We start from the raw sequence: 20,930 nt of genomic DNA on the forward strand, positions 1-20,930 counted from the left end.
AGTGTAGTTCAGTATAGTATAGTACAGTATAGTTCAGTATAGTATAGTACAGTATAGTACAGTATAGTTCAGTATAGTTCAGTATAGTACAGTATAGTGTAGTTCGGTATAGTATAGTACAGTATAGTTCAGTATAGTGCAGTACAGTGTAGTTCAGTATAGTGCAGTATAGTATAGTACAGTATAGTTCAGTATAGTATAGTACAGTATAGTACAGTTCAGTATAGTTCAGTATAGTGTAGTTCAGTATAGTTCAGTATATTGTAGTTCAGTATAGTTCAGTATATTGTAGTTCAGTATAGTGTAGTTCAGTATAGTTCAGTATAGTGTAGTTCAGTATAGTTCAGTATATTGTAGTTCAGTATAGTTCAGTATATTGTAGTTCAGTATAGTTCAGTATATTGTAGTTCAGTATAGTACAGTATAGTGTAGTTCAGTATAGTTCAGTATAGTGTAGTTCAGTATAGTTCAGTATAGTATAGTTCAGTATAGTGTAGTTCAGTATAGTGTAGTTCAGTATAGTTCAGTATATTGTAGTTCAGTATAGTACAGTATAGTGTAGTTCAGTATAGTGCAGTATAGTATAGTTCAGTATAGTTCAGTATAGTATAGTACAGTATAGTACAGTTCAGTATAGTTCAGTATAGTGTAGTTCAGTATAGTTCAGTATATTGTAGTTCAGTATAGTTCAGTATATTGTAGTTCAGTATAGTGTAGTTCAGTATAGTTCAGTATAGTGTAGTTCAGTATAGTTCAGTATATTGTAGTTCAGTATAGTTCAGTATATTGTAGTTCAGTATAGTTCAGTATATTGTAGTTCAGTATAGTACAGTATAGTGTAGTTCAGTATAGTTCAGTATAGTGTAGTTCAGTATAGTTCAGTATAGTATAGTTCAGTATAGTGTAGTTCAGTATAGTGTAGTTCAGTATAGTTCAGTATATTGTAGTTCAGTATAGTACAGTATAGTGTAGTTCAGTATAGTGCAGTATAGTATAGTTCAGTATAGTGTAGTTCAGTATAGTGTAGTTCAGTATAGTGTAGTTCAGTATAGTTCAGTATATTGTAGTTCAGTATAGTTCAGTATATTGTAGTTCAGTATAGTACAGTATAGTTCAGTATAGTTCAGTATAGTATAGTTCAGTATAGTTCAGTATAGTTTAGTATAGTTCAGTATAGTTCAGTATAGTGTAGTTCAGTATAGTTCAGTATAGTGTAGTTCAGTATAGTTCAGTATAGTTCAGTATAGTGTAGTTCAGTATAGTTCAGTATAGTGTAGTTCAGTATAGTTCAGTATATTGTAGTTTAGTATAGTTCAGTATAGTGTAGTTCAGTATAGTTCAGTATAGTGTAGTTCAGTATAGTTCAGTATATTGTAGTTCAGTATAGTGTAGTTCAGTGTAGTTCAGTATAGTGTAGTTCAGTATAGTTCAGTATAGTGTAGTTCGGTATAGTTCAGTATAGTGTAGTTCAGTATAGTTCAGTATAGTGTAGTTCAGTATAGTTCAGTATATTGTAGTTCAGTATAGTTCAGTATATTGTAGTTCAGTATAGTTCAGTATAGTGTAGTTCAGTATAGTTCAGTATATTGTAGTTCAGTATAGTGTAGTTCAGTGTAGTTCAGTATAGTGTAGTTCAGTATAGTTCAGTATATTGTAGTTCAGTATAGTTCAGTATATTGTAGTTCAGTATAGTTCAGTATAGTGTAGTTCAGTATAGTTCAGTATATTGTAGTTCAGTATAGTTCAGTATATTGTAGTTCAGTATAGTTCAGTATAGTGTAGTTCAGTATAGTTCAGTATATTGTAGTTCAGTATAGTTCAGTATATTGTAGTTCAGTGTAGTTCAGTATAGTGTAGTTCAGTATAGTGCAGTTCAGTATAGTTCAGTATAGTGTAGTTCAGTATAGTTCAGTATATTGTAGTTCAGTATAGTTCAGTATAGTGTAGTTCAGTATAGTTCAGTATATTGTAGTTCAGTATAGTTCAGTATAGTGTAGTTCAGTATATTGTAGTTCAGTATAGTTCAGTATAGTGTAGTTCAGTATAGTTCAGTATAGTTCAGTATAGTTCAGTATAGTGCAGTACAGTATAGTGTAGTTCAGTATAGCGTAGTTCAGTATAGTTCAGTATAGTTCAGTATAGTGTAGTTCAGTATATTGTAGTTCAGTATAGTTCAGTTCAGTATAGTTCAGTATAGTTCAGTATAGTGTAGTTCAGTATAGTACAGTATAGTGTAGTTCAGTATAGTATAGTTCAGTATAGTGTAGTTCAGTATAGTTCAGTATAGTTCAGTATAGTGTAGTTCAGTATAGTACAGTATAGTGTAGTTCAGTATAGTTCAGTATAGTGTAGTTCAGTATAGTGTAGTTCAGTATATTGTAGTTCAGTATAGTACAGTATAGTGTAGTTCAGTATAGTACAGTTTAGTGTAGTTCAGTATAGTACAGTATAGTATAGTACAGTATAGTACAGTCTCGTACAGGGGTGGACAACTCCAGTCCTTTGGGGCCTGATTGGCGTCACACTTTTTCTCCATCCCTAGAAAACACAGCTGATTAATCAAATGTGATTCTAAACTGAAGATCATGATTATGATTATTGGAGTCAGGTGTGTTAGCTGGGGCAACACTGTGACACCAATCAGGCCCTGGAGGACTGTAATTTCACACCCCTGGTATAGTATGTAGTTATGGGTCCATGGTGAGTGTGTTTACCTTCCCCTCAGACACCCAGACAGCCTGAGTCTGCTGCTCTCTGATAGAGTCCTTGACACTGCCGAACCACGCATCGTTGACCGAGTTCAACTCAATAGTAGCTGGAGGGAGAGGAGGATCAGAGGAGAGGGATGAAGGGAGAGAGGGGGGGAAGATAGATTGAGCAATAGCAACCAGGGAGATAGAGGAAGAGGAGAGAGATATAAAGAGAATGGGGACGAGAAATGGAGGGGGGAGAGAGAGGATAGAGGGAAAAAGAGAGATAATAGCAGGATGGATGAGAAGAGAACATGGAGAGGTTAAGGGGAGAGGGGGAGAGGAGGAGAAGGAGAGAGGAGGAGAAGGAGACAGGGAGAGGAGGAGAAGGAGAGAGGGAGAGGGAGAGAGGGAGAGGAGGAGAAGGAGAGAGGGAGAGGAGGAGAAGGAGAGAGGGAGAGGAGAAGGAGAGAGGGAGAAGGAGAGAGGGAGAAGGAGAGAGGGAGAGGAGGAGAAGGAGAGAGGGAGAAGGAGAGAGGGAGAAGGAGAGAGGGAGAGGAGGAGAAGGAGAGAGGGAGAGGAGGAGAAGGAGAGAGGGAGAAGGAGAGAGGGAGAGGAGGAGAAGGAGAGAGGGAGAAGGAGAGAGGGAGAGGAGAAGGGGAGAGGAGAAGGAGAGAGGGAGAGAGGGAGAGGAGAAGGAGAGGAGGAGAAGGAGAGGAGGAGAAGGAGAGAGGGAGAAGGAGAGAGGGAGAGGAGGAGAAGGAGAGAGGGAGAAGGAGAGAGGGAGAGGAGGAGAAGGAGAGAGGGAGAAGGAGAGAGGGAGAAGGAGAGTGGGAGAAGGAGAGTGGGAGATAGGAGGAGAAGGAGAGAGGGAGAGGAGGAGAAGGGGAGAGGGATAGGAGGAGAAGGAGAGGAGGAGAAGGGGAGAGGGAGAGGAGGAGAAGGGGAGAGGGAGAGGAGGAGAAGGGGAGAGGGATAGGAGGAGAAGGGGAGAGGGATAGGAGGAGAAGGAGAGGAGGAGAAGGGGAGAGGGAGAGGAGGAGAAGGGGAGAGGGAGAGGAGGAGAAGGAGAGGAGGAGAAGGAGAGAAGGAGAAGGAGAGTGGGAGAGGAGGAGAAGGAGAGAGGGAGAGGAGGAGAAGGGGAGAGGAGGAGAAGGGGAGAGGGAGCAGGAGGAGGAGAGAGGGAGAAGGAGAGAGGGAGAGATGGAGAGGAGGAGAAGGAGAGAGGGAGAGGAGAAGGAGAGAGGGAGAGGAGGAGAAGGAGAGAGGGAGAGGAGGAGAAGGAGAGGAGGAGAAGGGGAGAGAGAGAAGGAGAGAGGGAGAGGGAGAGAGGGAGAGGAGGAGAAGGAGAGGAGGAGAAGGAGAGGAGGAGAAGGAGAGAGGGAGAAGGAGAGAGGGAGAGGAGGAGAAGGAGAGAGGGAGAAGGAGAGAGGAGGAGAAGGAGAGGAGGAGAAGGAGAGAGGGAGAAGGAGAGTGGGAGATAGGAGGAGAAGGAGAGAGGGAGAGGAGGAGAAGGGGAGAGGGATAGGAGGAGAAGGGGAGAGGGAGAGGAGGAGAAGGAGAGAGGGAGAAGGAGAGTGGGAGATAGGAGGAGAAGGAGAGAGGGAGAAGGAGAGAGGGAGAGGAGGAGAAGGAGAGGAGGAGAAGGGGAGAGGGAGAGGAGGAGAAGGAGAGAGGGAGAAGGAGAGTGGGAGATAGGAGGAGAAGGAGAGAGGGAGAAGGAGAGAGGGAGAGGAGGAGAAGGAGAGGAGGAGAAGGGGAGAGGGATAGGAGGAGAAGGAGAGAGGGAGAAGGAGAGTGGGAGATAGGAGGAGAAGGAGAGAGGGAGAAGGAGAGAGGGAGAGGAGGAGAGGGAGGGTGTAACGGCACAACAACAAAAATACACAGTACAACAGATTATAAATAACTTTGTGTGTGTATGTGTGTGTGTATCTGTATCTGTGTGTGAGTGTACATGTGTGTGAGTGTATCTGTGTGTGTGTGTGTGTGTGTGTGTGTGTGTGTGTGTGTGTGTGTGTGTGTGTGTGTGTGTGTGTGTGTGTGTATGTTTGTATCTGTACCTAGTGTATCTGTGTTGTGTGTATCTGTACCTAGTGTATCTGTGTGTGTGAGTGTATCTGTGTGTGTGTAGTCGATTCATGTGTGTGTCTAACCAGAGAAGAGGTGAGAACAGGTCTTCCTCAGTTTGACAGCTTGTTCGTATAGTTTGCGTGCGGAGCGGTTGGATCCAGGTATCACCCTCTGCCTCATGGCCTTAACTCCTGGTTTACTGTCTGGGTTGAAGAAGATGACGATGGGGTACCACTGGCTGTAGTTCAGTGTGTCCACCGCCTTGGGAGTCACATCCAGCAGGGCATGCTTGTCCTACAGGGGACAAGGTGTAGGACAATGAGTGACAGAAATGGAGAGAAAGAGATAGAGAAAGACACAGAGAGAGACAGAGTGCGAGACAGACAGAGAGAGAGACAGACAGACAGTGCGGGTGAGAGAGAGATAGAGATAGAGAAGCACAGAGAGAGAGAGACAGAGATAGAAAAAGACAGAGATAGAGAAAGACAGAGAGAGAGAGAGAGATATGGAGAGAGAGAGAGAAAGAGATATGGAGATAGAGATATGGAGAGAGAGAGAGAAAGAGATATGGAGAGAGAGAGAGAGAGATATGGAGAGAGAGAGAGAGAGAGAGAGAGAGAGAGAGAGAGAGAGAGAGAGAGAGAGAGAGAGCACCCCCCCACGTCAGCCATGCCCACACCCCATTTAGGCCCCCTCAGATCAGACCTATGCCACTCCTGCCCACCCCATGCACCCCACCCCCGCAAAGAGGGCCTCAACATGGAAGCCACACATACGCCCAGGTAGTGAGCGGGCAAACAGTCCCAACCCCCACTCTCACACTCGCCCAAGCCAATGGCATGTACCAGATGCTCAGCAGGCTCTGCTCACACTTACTGGCCTGAGGCCAAACCACGACCAACAACATTGGGCACTCTATGGAACAAAAAGCCTTCACTATATCATCCTGGAATATCCAAGGCCTGAGGTCATCTGCCTTTGGCCTAAAGAGCAGGAACCCGGACTTCACCAAAGAAATCGGTAATACAGACATTGTCATCCTGCAAGAAACCTGGTATAGAGGAGACGGACCCACTGGTTGCTCTCTAGGTTACAGAGTGCTGGTAGTCCCATCCACCAAACTACCAGGTGTGTAACAGGGAAGGGACTCAGGGGGTATGCTAATTTGGTATAGAACAGACCTAACTCACTCCATTAAATTAATCAAAATAGGAACATTCTACATTTGGCTAGAAATCCAAAGGAAATGATCTTAACAGAGAAAAATGTCCTCCTGTGTGCTACCTATATCCCCCCACTAGAATCCCCATACTTTAATGAAGACAGCTTCTCCATTCTGGAGGGGGAAATCAATCATTTCCAGGCCCAGGGACATGTACTAGTCTGTGGCGACCTAAATGCCAGAACCGGACAAGAACCTGACACCCTCAGCACACAGGGGGACAAACACCTACCTGGAGGTGACAGCATTCCCTCCCACATATGCCCCCCTAGGCACAACTATGACAACATAACCAACAAAAACTGGTCACAACTCATGCAGCTCTGTCGCACGCTGGGTATGTACATAGTCAATGGTAGGCTTCGAGGGGACTCCTATGGTAGGTACACCTATAGCTCATCTCTTGGCAGTAGTACTGTAGACTACTTTATCACTGACCTCAACCCAGAGTCTCTCAGAGCGTTCACAGTCAGCCCACTGACACCCCTATCAGACCACAGCAAAATCACAGTCTACCTAAACAGAGCAATACTCAATCATGAGGCATCAAAGCCAAAGGAACTGAGTAACATTAAGAAATGCTATAGATGGAAGGAATGCAGTTTGGAAACCTACCAAAAAACAATTAGGCAACAACAAATTCAATCCCTTTTAGACAACTTCCTGGATAAAACGTTCCACTGTAATCGTGAAGGTGTAAACTTGGCAGTAGAAAATCTTAACAGTATATTTGACCTCTCAGCTTCCCTATCAAATCTAAAATAATCTCAAATAGAAAACCAAAGAAAATTAACAACAATGACTAATGGTTTGATGAAGAATGCAAAAATCTAAGAAAGAAATTGAGAAACCAGTCCAACCAAAATCATAGAGACCCGGAAAACCTGAGTCTACGCCTTCACTATGGTGAATCACTAAAACAATACAGAAATACACTACGGAAAAAGAAGGAACAGCACGTCAGAAATCAGCTCAATGTAATTGAAGAATCCATAGACTCTAACCACTTCTGGGAAAATTGGAAAACACTAAACAAACAACAACACGAAGAATTATCTATCCAAAATGGAGATGTATATGGGTAAACCACTTATCCAATCTTTTTGGCTCTATAACAAAGAATAAAGAGCAAAAACATTTACAGGATCAAATACAGATCTTCAAATCAACTATGAAAGACTCCCAGAACCCACTGCTTCACCAATTACCTTGAATAAGTTACAGGACAAAATACAAACCCTCCAACCCAAAAAGGCCTGTGGTGTTGATGGTATCCTCAATGAAATGATCAAATATACAGACAACAAATTCCAATTGGCTATACTAAAACTCTTTAACATCATCCTCAGCTCTGGCATCTTCCCCAATATTTGGAACCAAGGACTGATCACCCCAATCCACAAAAATGGAGACAAATTCGACCCCAATAACTACCGTGGAATATGCGTCAACAGCAACCTTGGGAAAATCCTCTGCATTGTCATTAACAGCAGACTCGTACACGTCCTCAATGAAAACAATGTACTGAGCAAATGTCAAATTGTTTTTTTTTACCAAATTACCGTACAACAGACCATGTATTCACCCTGCATGCCCTAATTGACAACCAAACAAACCAAAACAAAGGCAAAGTCTTCTCATGCTTTGTTGATTTCAAAGAAGCCTTCGACTCAATTTGGCATGAGAAGTGACACAGTGTGCCATCACAGCAGTAAGATTTGTGACCTGTTGCCATGAGAAAAGGGCAACCAGTGAAGAACACACACCATTGTAAATACAACCCATATTTATGCTTATTTATTTTATCTTGTGTCCTTTAACCATTTGTACATTGTTAAAACACTGTATATATATATATATATATATGTATATGACATTTGTAATGTCTTTATTGTTTTGAAACTTATGTATGTGTAGTGTTTACTGTTAATTTTTATTGTTTATTTCACTTTATATATTCACTTTATATATTATCTCCCTCACTTGCTTTGGCAATGTTAACACATGTTTCCCATGCCAATAAAGCCCTTGAATTGAATTGAGAGAGAGAGAGAGAGAAATATGGAGAGTGAGAGATATGGAGAGAGAGAGAGATATGGAGAGAAAGATATGGAGAGAGTGAGAGAGACAAAGAGAGAGAAAGAGAGAGATAGAGAGAGTGAGAGAGACAGAGAGAGAGATATGGAGAGTGAGAGAGACAGAGAGAGAGAGAGAGAGAGAGAGAGAGAGAGAGACGGAGAGAGTGAGAGAGAGAGAGATATGGAGAGAGAGAGGTGGAGAGAGAGAGAGACAGAGAGAGAAAGAGAGAGAGATATGGAGAGAGAGAGATATGGAGAGAGAGAGAGAGAAAGATATGGAGAGCGTGAGAGAGAGAGATATGGAGAGAGTGAGAGAGATATGGAGAGAGTGAGAGAGATATGGAGAGAGTGAGAGAGAGAGAGAGATGAGAGAGACAGAGAGAAAGAGAGAGATATGGAGAGAGAGACAGAGAGAGACGGAGAGAGAGAGATATGGAAAGAGCGAGAGAGACAGAGAGAGACAGAGAGAGACAGAGAGAGAGATATGGAGAGAGAGAGATATGGAGAGAGAGAGACAGAGAGAGAGAGAGAGAGAGACCGAGAGAGAGAGAGACAGAACTCAAACCTGCTCGATGATCTGGCGGATGGTGTTGAGTCTCACTACTCCTGAGGATTTCTCTGAACCGGCATCTTTAGGCTCCGTTTCTGACGGTGGACAGAGACGAAGAGAGACAGACACAGAGAGACAGACACAGTGTTACTCATTCAATGAGTACTGACTCAAAATCAGACAGACAAACTGACATACACACACACAGACAGACACAAACACACATATCCACACACACGTTTGTTTTACTATTGTCGTGGGGACCAAAAACTAACTTGAACTCCGGAATCCCTAAAGGCTCGCACACATCGCACCGAAAATGGATCTAGCGTTTGTCTGCCGATCGTTCATCGCAAAGTGTTTTAGGGACCACCTGCTGTAGCCGTCTGACTGCCAGCATTTTTCATGCGATTCTAAATGTAAATGTGGTGCGCACTCGGTTTTGAGAATGATGTTCATAGGTGCTAAGTGGTTTTGGCTAGGAAATGCTATTGGTGTGTATGAGCCCAAACTCCTAACCCTAAACCTCTAACCCTAATTCTAACCATAACTCCAAAGCCTAAAATAAGTGTCCCCACTTGTCTGAATTGTACTTGTTTTTACTATCCTTCCCGAAAACACACACACACACTGTGTGAGGTCCTTACTGGCAATGATGAAGAGGTCAGGCAGCTCGTTAGCAAGCTTGTCGTTGGCTGCATCAGCTATAGGTCCAAACAGAACCACAGGACGTCTGAAACCAGCTACAGTATAGTATATTAGAGAGAGAGAGAGAGAGAGAGTGAGAGAGAGCGAGAGAGTGAGAGAGAGAAAACAAAGAACAACACAAAGAGTTATCTATCCAAAACGGAGTTGTGTGGATAAATCACTTCTCCAATCTTTTTGGCCCTATAACAAAAAACAAACAGCAAAAATATATAAATTACAAATCTTGTAATCAACTATTTGGACTTACTGGATTCTCCAATAACACTGAATGAACTACAGGAAAAAATACAAACCCTCCAACCCAAAAAGGCCTGTGGTGTTGATGGTATCCTACATGAAATGATAAAATATACAGACCACATATTCCAATTGGCTATACTTAAACTCTTTAACATCATCCTTAGCTCTGGCATCTTCCCCAATATTTGGAACCAAGGACAGATAACCCCAATCCACAAAAGTGGAGACAAATTTGAATCCAATAACTACCGTGGAATGTGTCAACAGCAACCTTGGGAAAATCCTCTGCATTATAATTAATTGTCATTAACAGCAGACTTTAACATTTCCTCAGTGAAAACAATGTACTGAGCAAATGTCAAATTGGCGCTTTACCAAATTACCGTACGACAGACCACATATTCATACTGCGCACCCAACAAACCAAAACAAAGGCAATGTCTTCTCATGCTTTGTTGACTTCAAAAAAGCTTTTGACTGCTGTACAAATTGATGGAAATATATAACAATATAAAACCCATGTACAGAACAAACAAAAAACACATTTCTTCCCACAGGGCCGTGGGGTGATACAGGGATGCCGCTTAAGCCCCACCCTCTTCAACATATATATCAACGAATTGATGAGGGCACTAGAACAGTCTGCAGCACTCGGCCTCAACCTACTAGAACCTGAAGTCAAATGTTGCTGTTACTGTTTGCTGGTGCTTCTGTCACCAGCCAAGGACGGCCTACAGCAGCACCTAGATATTCTGCACAGATTCTGTCAGACCTGGGCCCTGACAGTAAATCTCAGTAAGACAATAATAATGATGTTCCAAAAAGGTCCAGTTGCCAGGACTACAAATACAAATTATATCTAAACACAGTTGCCCAAGAGCACACAAAAAACTATATATATCTCGGCCTAAACATCAGCGCCACAGGTAACTTCCACAAAGCTGTGAACGATCTGAGAGACAAGGCAAGAAGGGCCTTCTATGCCATTAAAAGGAACTTAAAATGCGCAACATACCAATTAGGATCTGGCTAAAAATACTTGAATCAGTCATAGAGCCCATTGCCCTTTATGGTTGTGAGGTCTGGGGTCCGCTCACCAACCAAGAATTCACAAAATGGGACAAACATCAAATTGAGACTCTGCATGTAGAATTCTGCAAACATATCCTCAGTGAACAACGTAGAATACCAAGTAATGCATGCAGAGCAGAATTAGGCCGATACCCGCTAATTATCAAAAATCCATAAAAGAGCAGTTAAATTCTACAACCACCTAAAAGGAAGTGAACCCCAAACCTCCAATAACAAAGCCATCACCTACAGAGAGATGAAGCTGAAGAAGAGTCCCCTAAGCAAGCTGGTCCTGGGGCTCTGTTCACAAATACACCCTACAGAGCCCCAGGACAGCAGCACAATTAGACCCAACCAAATCATGTGAAAACAAAAAGATAATTACTTGACACATTGGAAAGAATTAACAAAAAAACAGAGCAAACTAGAATGCTATTGGCCCTAAACAGAGAGTACACAGTGGCAGAATACCTGACCACTGTGACGGACCCAAAATTAGGGAAAGCTTTGACTATGTACAGACTCAGTGAGCATAGCCTTTCAAGAGAAGACAGGCTATGTGCACACTGCCCACAAAATGAGGTGGAAACTGAGCTGCACTTCCTAACTTCCTGCCAAACGTATGACCATATTAGAGACACATATTTCCCTCAGATTACACAGACCCACAAAGAATTAGAAAACAAACCCAAACTCATATCTATTGGGTGAAATACCACATTCTGCCATCACAGCAACAATATTTGTAATCTGTTGCCACAAGAAAAGGTCAACCAGTGAAGAACAAACCCTGTTGTAAATACAACTCATAATTATGTTTATTTATTATCCCTTTAACTATTCGCACATCATTACAACGATGTATATAGACATAATGACATTTGAAACTTCTGAGTATAATATTTAAGGTTCACTTTTTATTGTTTATTTCAATTTTGTTTATTCATTTCACTTGCTTTGGCAATGTAAACATGTTCCCATGCCAATAAAGCCTCTTGAATTGAAAGAGAGAGAGAGAGAGAGAGAGAGAGACAGAGAGAGTGAGAGACAGAGAGAGTGAGAGACAGAGAGAGAGAGAGAGAGAGATGCTTTAGACAGTCCCTCCTTGTAGTAGTACAGTGGTTCTGCAGTACACTGCAACTTTAATAGGACGAACCACTGTATTACTACAAGGAGTGGCTGTACTAGAAAATCTTCAATCTACTCCCATATCTACTGGCCACTCAGGCGCTGTACAACGTGACGGGTCAGGAGTGGCCTACAGTAAGATCAAAATAATCCTAACAAAATAAAATAATAAAAACCTTAGTGTAACAACAGTTTTAGTAAGTAATACTGAAGTCTTGCACAATAATCCGTTTCTATTGAGGTTTATGTGGCCCATTCATTGTCAGTTAGAGACACAGTAGGACCCAAAAGCATGAACAGTGCTCTAACTCCCCCTTGTGGTGGTCTGGAGCAATGAAGTGGTGACGCAGGGTACCGTACTAAAGCACAAATTACCTCTAAGTCCCACAGAATAATCACAAACCTTTAGTGGAGCAACCACTGTACAACCTCAAAACAACATGACTATTAGTGGGTCTATCATGCACAACGTTAGGGGTATAAAAGTGTGTGGCTAGAGGGGCCAACAGTGTCTGATAGGTGAAGCAATACAGTTGTAGACCAGGCCCATTAAAGCTATGTCTCAGTCCTGTCTCAGTCCTGTCTCAGCCCTGTCTCAGTCCTGTCTCAGTCTCAGCCCTGTCTCAGTCCTGTCTCAGTCCTGTCTCAGTCCTGTCTCAGTCCTGTCTCAGCCCTGTCTCAGCCCTGTCTCAACCCTGTCTCAGTCCTGTCTCAGTCCTGTCTCAGTCCTGTCTCAGCCCTGTCTCAGCCCTGTCTCAGCCCTGTCTCAGTCCTGTCTCAGTCCTGTCTCAGTCCTGTCTCAGTCCTGTCTCAGCCCTGTCTCAGTCCTGTCTCAGTCCTGTCTCAACCCTGTCTCAGTCCTGTCTCAGTCCTGTCTCAGTCCTGTCTCAGCCCTGTCTCAGCCCTGTCTCAGTCTCAGTCCTGTCTCAGTCCTGTCTCAGTCCTGTCTCAGTCCTGTCTCAGTCCTGTCTCAGTCCTGTCTCAGCCCTGTCTCAGTCCTGTCTCAGTCCTGTCTCAGCCCTGTCTCAGTCCTGTCTCAGTCTCAGCCCTGTCTCAGCCCTGTCTCAGTCCTGTCTCAGTCCTGTCTCAGCCCTGTCTCAGTCCTGTCTCAGTCCTGTCTCAACCCTGTCTCAGTCCTGTCTCAGCCCTGTCTCAGTCCTGTCTCAGTCCTGTCTCAACCCTGTCTCAGTCCTGTCTCAACCCTGTCTCAGTCCTGTCTCAGCCCTGTCTCAGCCCTGTCTCAGTCTCAGCCCTGTCTCAGTCCTGTCTCAGTCTCAGTCCTGTCTCAGTCCTGTCTCAGTCCTGTCTCAGTCCTGTCTCAGCCCTGTCTCAGCCCTGTCTCAGTCTCAGCCCTGTCTCAGTCCTGTCTCAGTCTCAGTCCTGTCTCAGTCCTGTCTCAGTCCTGTCTCAGTCCTGTCTCAGTCCTGTCTCAGCCCTGTCTCAGTCTCAGCCCTGTCTCAGCCCTGTCTCAGTCCTGTCTCAGTCCTGTCAGCCATAGAACACCATTGTTTCTGTTTGTCTGCTTGACTGAAACAACAGCAGAGAAAGAGCAACTGCTTTAATACATCCCTGTTCTTCGTTTCATAGATACACTCCTCCTCCTCTTCCACCTGTTCTACCCTTCTGTCCAGTTATCTCCTTCTAATGTCACTGTCCATTCTTCTGTAACCTTGTCTTTCTCCTCTTTGGCGTTCCCTTCCTCTCTCCTTTCCATCTCCTCCTGTCGTCTCTCTCTTTTCATCAACTTTCTCTCGCCATCTTCCTTTCCCCCCTTCCTGTATCCTCTCCAGAACGGCGTAGCTCCTGTCTGACCCATTGACATGCCCTCTCTGAGGACCATTCTCCTCTCACCTCACTTCCCCTCCCCCATCCCCCTCACCTTCCAACCTACTCGTTCTCCCCTGTGGTGTGTATTTCCTGTGTTTAGCGTGACAACCATCTTTCTCTCACTGTACCCTCCCACTCCCCCTTCCTGTGTGTGTGTTGTTTCCTGTCTGTTTCCCAATGCAGGCCTGCCTTTCAACTTCCCCCTCTCCTCTCCTCAATTATATACTTCTCAACTTCCCCCTCTCCTCTCCTCAATTATATACTTCTCCTCAACTTCCCCCTCTCCTCTCCTTAATGATATACTTACCCTCAACTTTCCCTACACCTCTCTCGCTCTTCTCCCCCTCTTCTCTCCTCCCTGTGTCTTCTCCCTCCCTCTCATCTCCCCCTCTCTTCTCCTCTCATCTTCTACCTCCTCTCCCCTCCCCTCTCTTCTCTCCCTCTCTCCTCAACTCTTATTTCTTGTGTCGTTACCCTAGAATGTCAGACCCACCCTCTCGGAGCACGACTCTCTCGTACGCGGGGAAGCGTGTGGCGACGGGCGTAGCGCTGACGTCCTCTCTGCTCTTCCTCAGCTCCTTTCTCTTAGCTGCCCTTTGACCCCTCAGACGCCAGAAGTCAGCCCGGTCCGTCCCAGTGGCCTTATGGGAGTTCTGGACACTCGCCATCTGGTCAGCCCTGGGAGGGAGGGAGAGGGAAAGAGAGAGAGAGACCGACAGACAGAGAGAGAGTATGACCATATTAGAGACACATATTATCCTCAAATTCCACAGATCCACAAAGAACTTGATAACAAATACAATTTTGATAAACTCCCATATCTACTGGGCGAAATTACACAGTGTGCATCACAGCAGCAAGATGTGTGACCTGTTGCCACGAGAAAAGGGCAGCCAGTGAAGAACAAACACCATATTTATCTTTTTTATTTTCTCTTTTTTTACTTTAACTATTTGCATCATTACAACACTGTATATAGACATAATATGACATTTGAAATGTCTATTATTTTTATTGTTTATTTCACTTTTGTTTATTATCCATTTTATCACTGCTTCAGCACACTCTGCGAACCCTGATGTCCTTGCCGTGTCTGAATCCTGGCTCAGGAAGGCCACCAAAAATTCTGAGATTTCCATACCCAACTACAACATTTTCCGTCAAGATAGAACTGCCAAAGGGGGAGGAGTTGCAGTCTACTGCAGAGAGAGCCTGCAAAGTAATGTCATACTTTCCAGGTCCATACCCAAACAGTTCGAACTACTAATCTTAAAAATGACTCTCTCCAGAAATAAGTCTCTCACTGTTGCCGCCTGCTAGCGACCCCCCTCAGCTCCCAGCTGTGCCCTGGACACCATTTGTGAATTGATCGCCCCCCATCTAGCTTCAGAGTTTGTTCTGTTAGGGGACCTAAACTGGGATATGCTTAACACCCCGGCAGTCCTACAATCTAAGCTAGATGCCCTCAATCTCACACAAATCATCAAGGAACCCACCAGATACAACCCTAAATCTGTAAACAAGGGCACCCTCATAGACGTCATCCTGACCATCTGGCCCTCCAAATACACCTCCGCCGTCTTCAAACAGGATCTCAATGATCACTGCCTCATTGCCTGTATCCGCTACGGAGCCGCAGTCAAACGACCACCCCTCATCACTGTCAAACGATCCCTAAAACACTTCTGTGAGCAGGCCTTTCTAATCGACCTGGCCCGGGTATCCTGGAAGGACATTGACCTCATCCCGTCAGTTGACGATGCCTGGTCATTCTTTAAAAGTAACTTCCTCACCATTTTAGATAAGCATGCTCTGTTCAAAAAATGCAGAACTAAGAACAGATATAGCCCTTGGTTCACTCCAGACCTGACTGCCCTCAACCAGCACAAAAACATCCTGTGGCGGACTGCAATAGCATCGAATAGTCCCGGCGATATGCAACTGTTCAGGGAAGTCAGGAACCAATACACGCAGTCAGTCAGGAAAGCTAAGGCCAGCTTCTTCAGGCAGAAATTTGCATCCTGTAGCTCCAACTCCAAAAAGTTCTGGGACACTGGGAAGTCCATGGAGAACAAGAGCACCTCCTCCCAGCTGTCCACTGCACTGAGGCTAGGTAACACGGTCACCACCGATAAATCCATGATTATCGAAAACTTCAACAAGCATTTCTCAACGGCTGGCCATGCCTTCCGCCTGGCTACTCCAACCTCGGCCAACAGCTCCGCCCCCCCGCAGCTACTCGCCCATGCCTCTCCAGGTTCTCCTTTACCCAAATCCAGATAGCAGATGTTCTGAAAGAGCTGCAAAACCTGGACCCGTACAAATCAGCTGGGCTTGACAATCTGGACCCTCTATATCTAAAACTATCCGCCGCCATTGTCGCAACCCCTATTACCAGCCTGTTCAACCTCTCTTTCATGTCGTCTGAGATCCCCAAGGATTGGAAAGCTGCCGCAGTCATCCCCCTCTTCAAAGGGGGAGACACCCTGGACCCAAACTGTTACAGACCTATATCCATCCTGCCCTGCCTATCTAAGGTCTTCGAAAGCCAAGTCAACAAACAGGTCACTGACCATCTCGAGTCACACCGTACCTTCTCCGCTGTGCAATCTGGTTTCCGAGCCGGTCACGGGTGCACCTCAGCCACGCTCAAGGTACTAAACGATATCATAACGGCCATCGATAAAAGACAGTACTGTGCAGCCGTCTTCATCGACCTTGCCAAGGCTTTCGACTCTGTCAATCACCATATTCTTATCGGCAGACTCAGTAGCCTCGGTTTTTCTGATGACTGCCTTGCCTGGTTCACCAACTACTTTGCAGACAGAGTTCAGTGTGTCAAATCGGAGGGCATGCTGTCCGGTCCTCTGGCAGTCTCTATGGGGGTGCCACAGGGTTCAATTCTCGGGCCGACTCTTTTCTCTGTATATATCAATGATGTTGCTCTTGCTGCAGGCGATTCCCTGATCCACCTCTACGCAGACGACACCATTCTATATACTTCCGGCCCGTCCTTGGACACTGTGCTATCTAACCTCCAAACAAGCTTCAATGCCATACAACACTCCTTCCGTGGCCTCCAACTGCTCTTAAAGGCTAGTAAAACCAAATGCATGCTTTTCAACCGTTCGCTGCCTGCACCCGCACGCCTGACTAGTATCACCACCCTGGATGGTTCCGACCTTGAATATGCGGACACCTATAAGTACCTAGGTGTCTGGCTAGACTGTAAACTCTCCTTCCAGACTCATATCAAACATCTCCAATCGAAAATCAAATCTAGAGTCGGCTTTCTATTCCGCAACGAAGCCTCCTTCACTCACGCCGCCAAACTTACCCTAGTAAAACTGACTATCCTACCGATCCTCGACTTTGGCGACGTCATCTACAAAATAGCTTCCAACACTCTACTCAGCAAACTGGATGCAGTTTATCACAGTGCCATCCGTTTTGTCACTAAAGCACCTTATACCACCCACCACTGCGACTTGTATGCTCTAGTCGGCTGGCCCTCGCTACATATTCGTCGCCAGACCCACTGGTTCCAGGTCATCTACAAGTCCATGCTAGGTTAAGCTCCGCCTTATCTCAGTTCACTGGTCACGATGGCAACACCCACCCGTAGCACGCGCTCCAGCAGGTGTATCTCACTGATCATCCCTAAAGCCAACACCTCATTTGGCCCCCTTTCCTTCCAGTTCTCTGCTGCCTGTGACTGGAACTAATTGCAAAAATCGCTGAAGTTGGAGACTTATCTCCCTCACCAACTTTAAACATCTGCTATCTGAGCAGCTAACCGATCGCTGCAGCTGTACATAGTCTTATCGGTAAATAGCCCACCCAATTTTACCTACCTCATCCCCATACTGTTTTTATTTATTTACTTTTCTGCTCTTTTGCACACCAATATCTCTACCTGTACATGACCATCTGATCATTTATCACTCCAGTGTTAATCTGCAAAATTGTAATTATTCACCTACCTCATGCCTTTTGCACACAATGTATATAGACTCTTTTTTTTTACTGTGTTATTGACTTGTTTATTGTTTACTCCATGTGTAACTCTGTGTTGTCTGTTCACACTGCTATGCTTTATCTTGGCCAGGTCGCAGTTGCAAATGAGAACTTGTTCTCAACTAGCCTACCTGGTTAAATAAAGGTGAAATAAAACATAAATAAAAAATTTGCTTTGGCGATGTTAACATGTGTTTCCGATACCAAAAAAGCCCCTTGAATTGAACTGAGAAAGAGAGGGCATGAAAGAGACAGGGAGAGAGTTTGAGACACTTGGTGAGACGGGGCAGAACAGAACAGAAAGTGATGAGAGATGAGGAGTGGTCAAGAGAAAGAAATTGTGAGGGAAGAGGGGGATGAGAAGACAGGATGATGAGAGGGGGAGAAGGAGGGAAGAAGGGGATGAGGAGACAGGATGGTGAGAGGGAGAGAAGGAGCGGATGAGGAGACAGGATGATGAGAGGGAGAGAAGGAGGGAAGAAGGGGATGAGGAGACAGGATGATGAGAGGGAGAGAAGGAGGGAAGAAGGGGATGAGGAGACAGGATGATGAGAGGGAGAGAAGGAGGGAAGAGGGGGATGAGGAGACAGGATGATGAGAGGGAGAGGAGGGGATGAGGAGACAGGATGGTGAGAGGGAGAGAAGGAGGGGATGAGGAGACAGGATGGTGAGAGGGAGAGAAGGAGGGGATGAGGAGACAGGATGATGAGAGGGGGAGAAGGAGGGGATGAGGAGACAGGATGTTGAGAGGGGGAGAAGGAGGGGATGAGGGGGGTGAGGAGACAGGATGGTGAGAGGGGGAGAAGGAGGGAAGAGGGGGATGAGGAGACAGGATGGTGAGAGGGAGAGAAGGAGGGGATGAGGAGACAGGATGATGAGAGGGGGAGAAGGAGGGAATGAGGAGACAGGATGGTGAGAGGGAGAGAAGGAGGGGATGAGGAGACAGGATGGTGAGAGGGAGAGAAGGAGGGAATGAGGAGACAGGATGGTGAGAGGGGGAGAAGGAGGGAATGAGGGAATGAGGAGACAGGATGGTGAGAGGGAGAGAAGGAGGGGATGAGGAGACAGGATGGTGAGAGGGGGAGAAGGAGGGAATGAGGGAATGAGGAGACAGGATGGTGAGAGGGGGAGAAGGAGGGAATGAGGGGGTGAGGAGACAGGATGGTGAGAGGGAGAGAAGGAGGGAAGAGGGGGGTGAGGAGACAGGATGGTGAGAGGGAGAGAAGGAGGAAAGAGGGGGGTGAGGAGACAGGATGGTGAGAGGGAGAGAAGGAGGGAAGAGGGGGGTGAGGAGACAGGATGATGAGAGGGGGAGAAGGAGGGAAGAAGGGGATGAGGAGACAGGATGGTGAGAAGGAGGGAAGAGGGGGTGAGGAGACAGGATGGTGAGAGGGGGAGAAGGAGGGGATGAGGGAATGAGGAGACAGGATGGTGAGAGGGGGAGAAGGAGGGAATGAGGGAATGAGGAGACAGGATGGTGAGAGGGGGAGAAGGAGTGAATGAGGGGGGTGAGGAGACAGGATGGTGAGAGGGAGAGAAGGAGGGAATGAGGAGACAGGATGGTGAGAGGGAGAGAAGGAGGGGATGAGGAGAGAGGATGGTGAGTCGGGGAGAAGGAGGGAATGAGGAGACAGGATGGTGAGAGGAAGAGAAGGAGGGGATGAGGAGAGAGGATGGTGAGAGGGGGAGAAGGAGGGGATGAGGAGACAGGATGGTGAGAGGGAGAGAAGGAGGGGATGAGGAGACAGGATGGTGAGAGGAAGAGGAGGAGGGGATGAGGAGAGAGGATGGTGAGAGGGGGAGAAGGAGGGAATGAGGGAATGAGGAGACAGGATGATGAGAGGGAGAGAAGGAGGGGATGAGGAGACAGGATGGTGAGAGGGAGAGAAGGAGGGAAGAGGGGGATGAGGAGACAGGATGGTGAGAAGGAGGGAAGAAGGGGATGAGGAGACAGGATGGTGAGAGGAAGAGGGCAGTATGCTAGAGTAAGAGTAAGTTGGTGTGGGAGATGAAGACAGATGAACCAAGACAGGTGTGTTAACAATACAAAATATATATAAAAATACTTTCAGTTTGTGTGTGTGAAGTCTGTGTGTGTGTGTGTGAGCGTGTGTGTGTGAAGTGTGTGTGTGTGTGTGCAGTGTGTGTGTGTGTGTAGTGTGTGTGTGAAGTGTGTGTGTGTGTGTGTGAACGTGTGTGTGTGTGTGTGTAGTGTGTGTGTGTGTAGGCGTGTGTGTGTGTGAGCGTTGTGTGTGAAGTGTGTGTGTGTGAAGTGTGTGTGTGTGTGTGTGTTGGGATCAAAGTTGAGAGAGTGTGTGATCGAGGAGTCTGTAAGACAGAGAGAAGAGTGTCACAGATCCCTCCAGAACTGTCATCACGGACACCTGTCCCCTATTCCCACTGATTGTATGTGTATATATATGTGCCCTTCTGTTCACCACGGTGCTGTTGATTATTGTTACAATGTCCGTTGGTACTGTGAGGACCTGCGCTGTGTGTTTCGGGCTTTCGTGCACTTGTGGATTGCACAGATGATTACGGGTCTCATCCCGTGTGATAATCGTTGCACGCTTGTGTTATTAATTCAAGGTACTCCTCACTCTTTTGTTAGGGTTACTACCCTATGTTTTGTGTTGTGTTTGTTTGGTCTTCGTCCCCGTGCCTTTACGCCGTAATTGAGGTACAGTTAAAAAAAAACGATTACGTATTCCTACGTCTGTCTCCCGAATCTCTTCACACCAACGTGACAGAGAGAGATGATACTGATGTGACTGAACACCCCTAACAGTCAACTGATGGCCAGGGAATCTTATCTGTCCTCGAAAAGTTACTATAGCAGGGCCAAATCCTGTCTTCAGAAACTCTCATTTAGTTTCCTCCTAGTTCATCTCACCTGCTCTAGTTAGGGGTGATTACCTGTTCATTATGGATGATGCCTTTCGGGATGATTACCTGTTCATTATGGATGATGCCTTAGGGATGATTACCTGTTCATTATGGATGATGCCTTAGGGATGATTACCTGTTCATTATAGATGATGCCTTAGGGATGATTACCTGTTCATTATGGATGATGCCTTAGGGATGATTACCTGTTCATTATGGATGATGCCTTAGGGATGATTACCTGTTCATTATGGATGATGCCTTAGGGATGATTACCTGTTCATTATAGATGATGCCTTAGGGATGATTACCTGTTCATTATGGATGATGCCTTAGGGATGATTACCTGTTCATTATGGATGATGCCTTAGGGATGATTACCTGTTCATTATGGATGATGCCTTAGGGATGATTACCTGTTCATTATGGATGATGCCTTAGGG

General features: G+C 45.5%; 1 protein-coding gene and 1 long non-coding RNA gene across 3 annotated transcripts in view; one reads left to right on the forward strand and one right to left on the reverse strand.

The window, feature by feature from the left end:
- The window catches only part of LOC135513772 (uncharacterized), a 244,581-nt gene that overhangs the window by 32,177 nt on the left and 191,474 nt on the right, over positions 1-20,930 (forward strand). The window lies entirely within an intron of this gene.
- The window catches only part of LOC135513769 (tight junction protein ZO-2-like), a 211,121-nt gene that overhangs the window by 11,459 nt on the left and 178,732 nt on the right, over positions 1-20,930 (reverse strand). For both annotated transcript variants that reach the window (XM_064936685.1, XM_064936684.1), the window contains 5 exons: positions 14,078-14,262; positions 9,258-9,353; positions 8,626-8,705; positions 4,844-5,054; positions 2,715-2,815 (listed from right to left, as the gene is read on the reverse strand). In XM_064936685.1, coding sequence (XP_064792757.1) covers positions 2,715-2,815; positions 4,844-5,054; positions 8,626-8,705; positions 9,258-9,353; positions 14,078-14,262 — 673 coding nt within the window. The remainder of the gene's footprint in view (positions 1-2,714; positions 2,816-4,843; positions 5,055-8,625; positions 8,706-9,257; positions 9,354-14,077; positions 14,263-20,930) is intronic.

This window comes from Oncorhynchus masou, chromosome 25 (assembly GCF_036934945.1).
Source record: "Oncorhynchus masou masou isolate Uvic2021 chromosome 25, UVic_Omas_1.1, whole genome shotgun sequence".
Classification (NCBI taxonomy): Eukaryota; Metazoa; Chordata; class Actinopteri; order Salmoniformes; family Salmonidae; genus Oncorhynchus; species Oncorhynchus masou.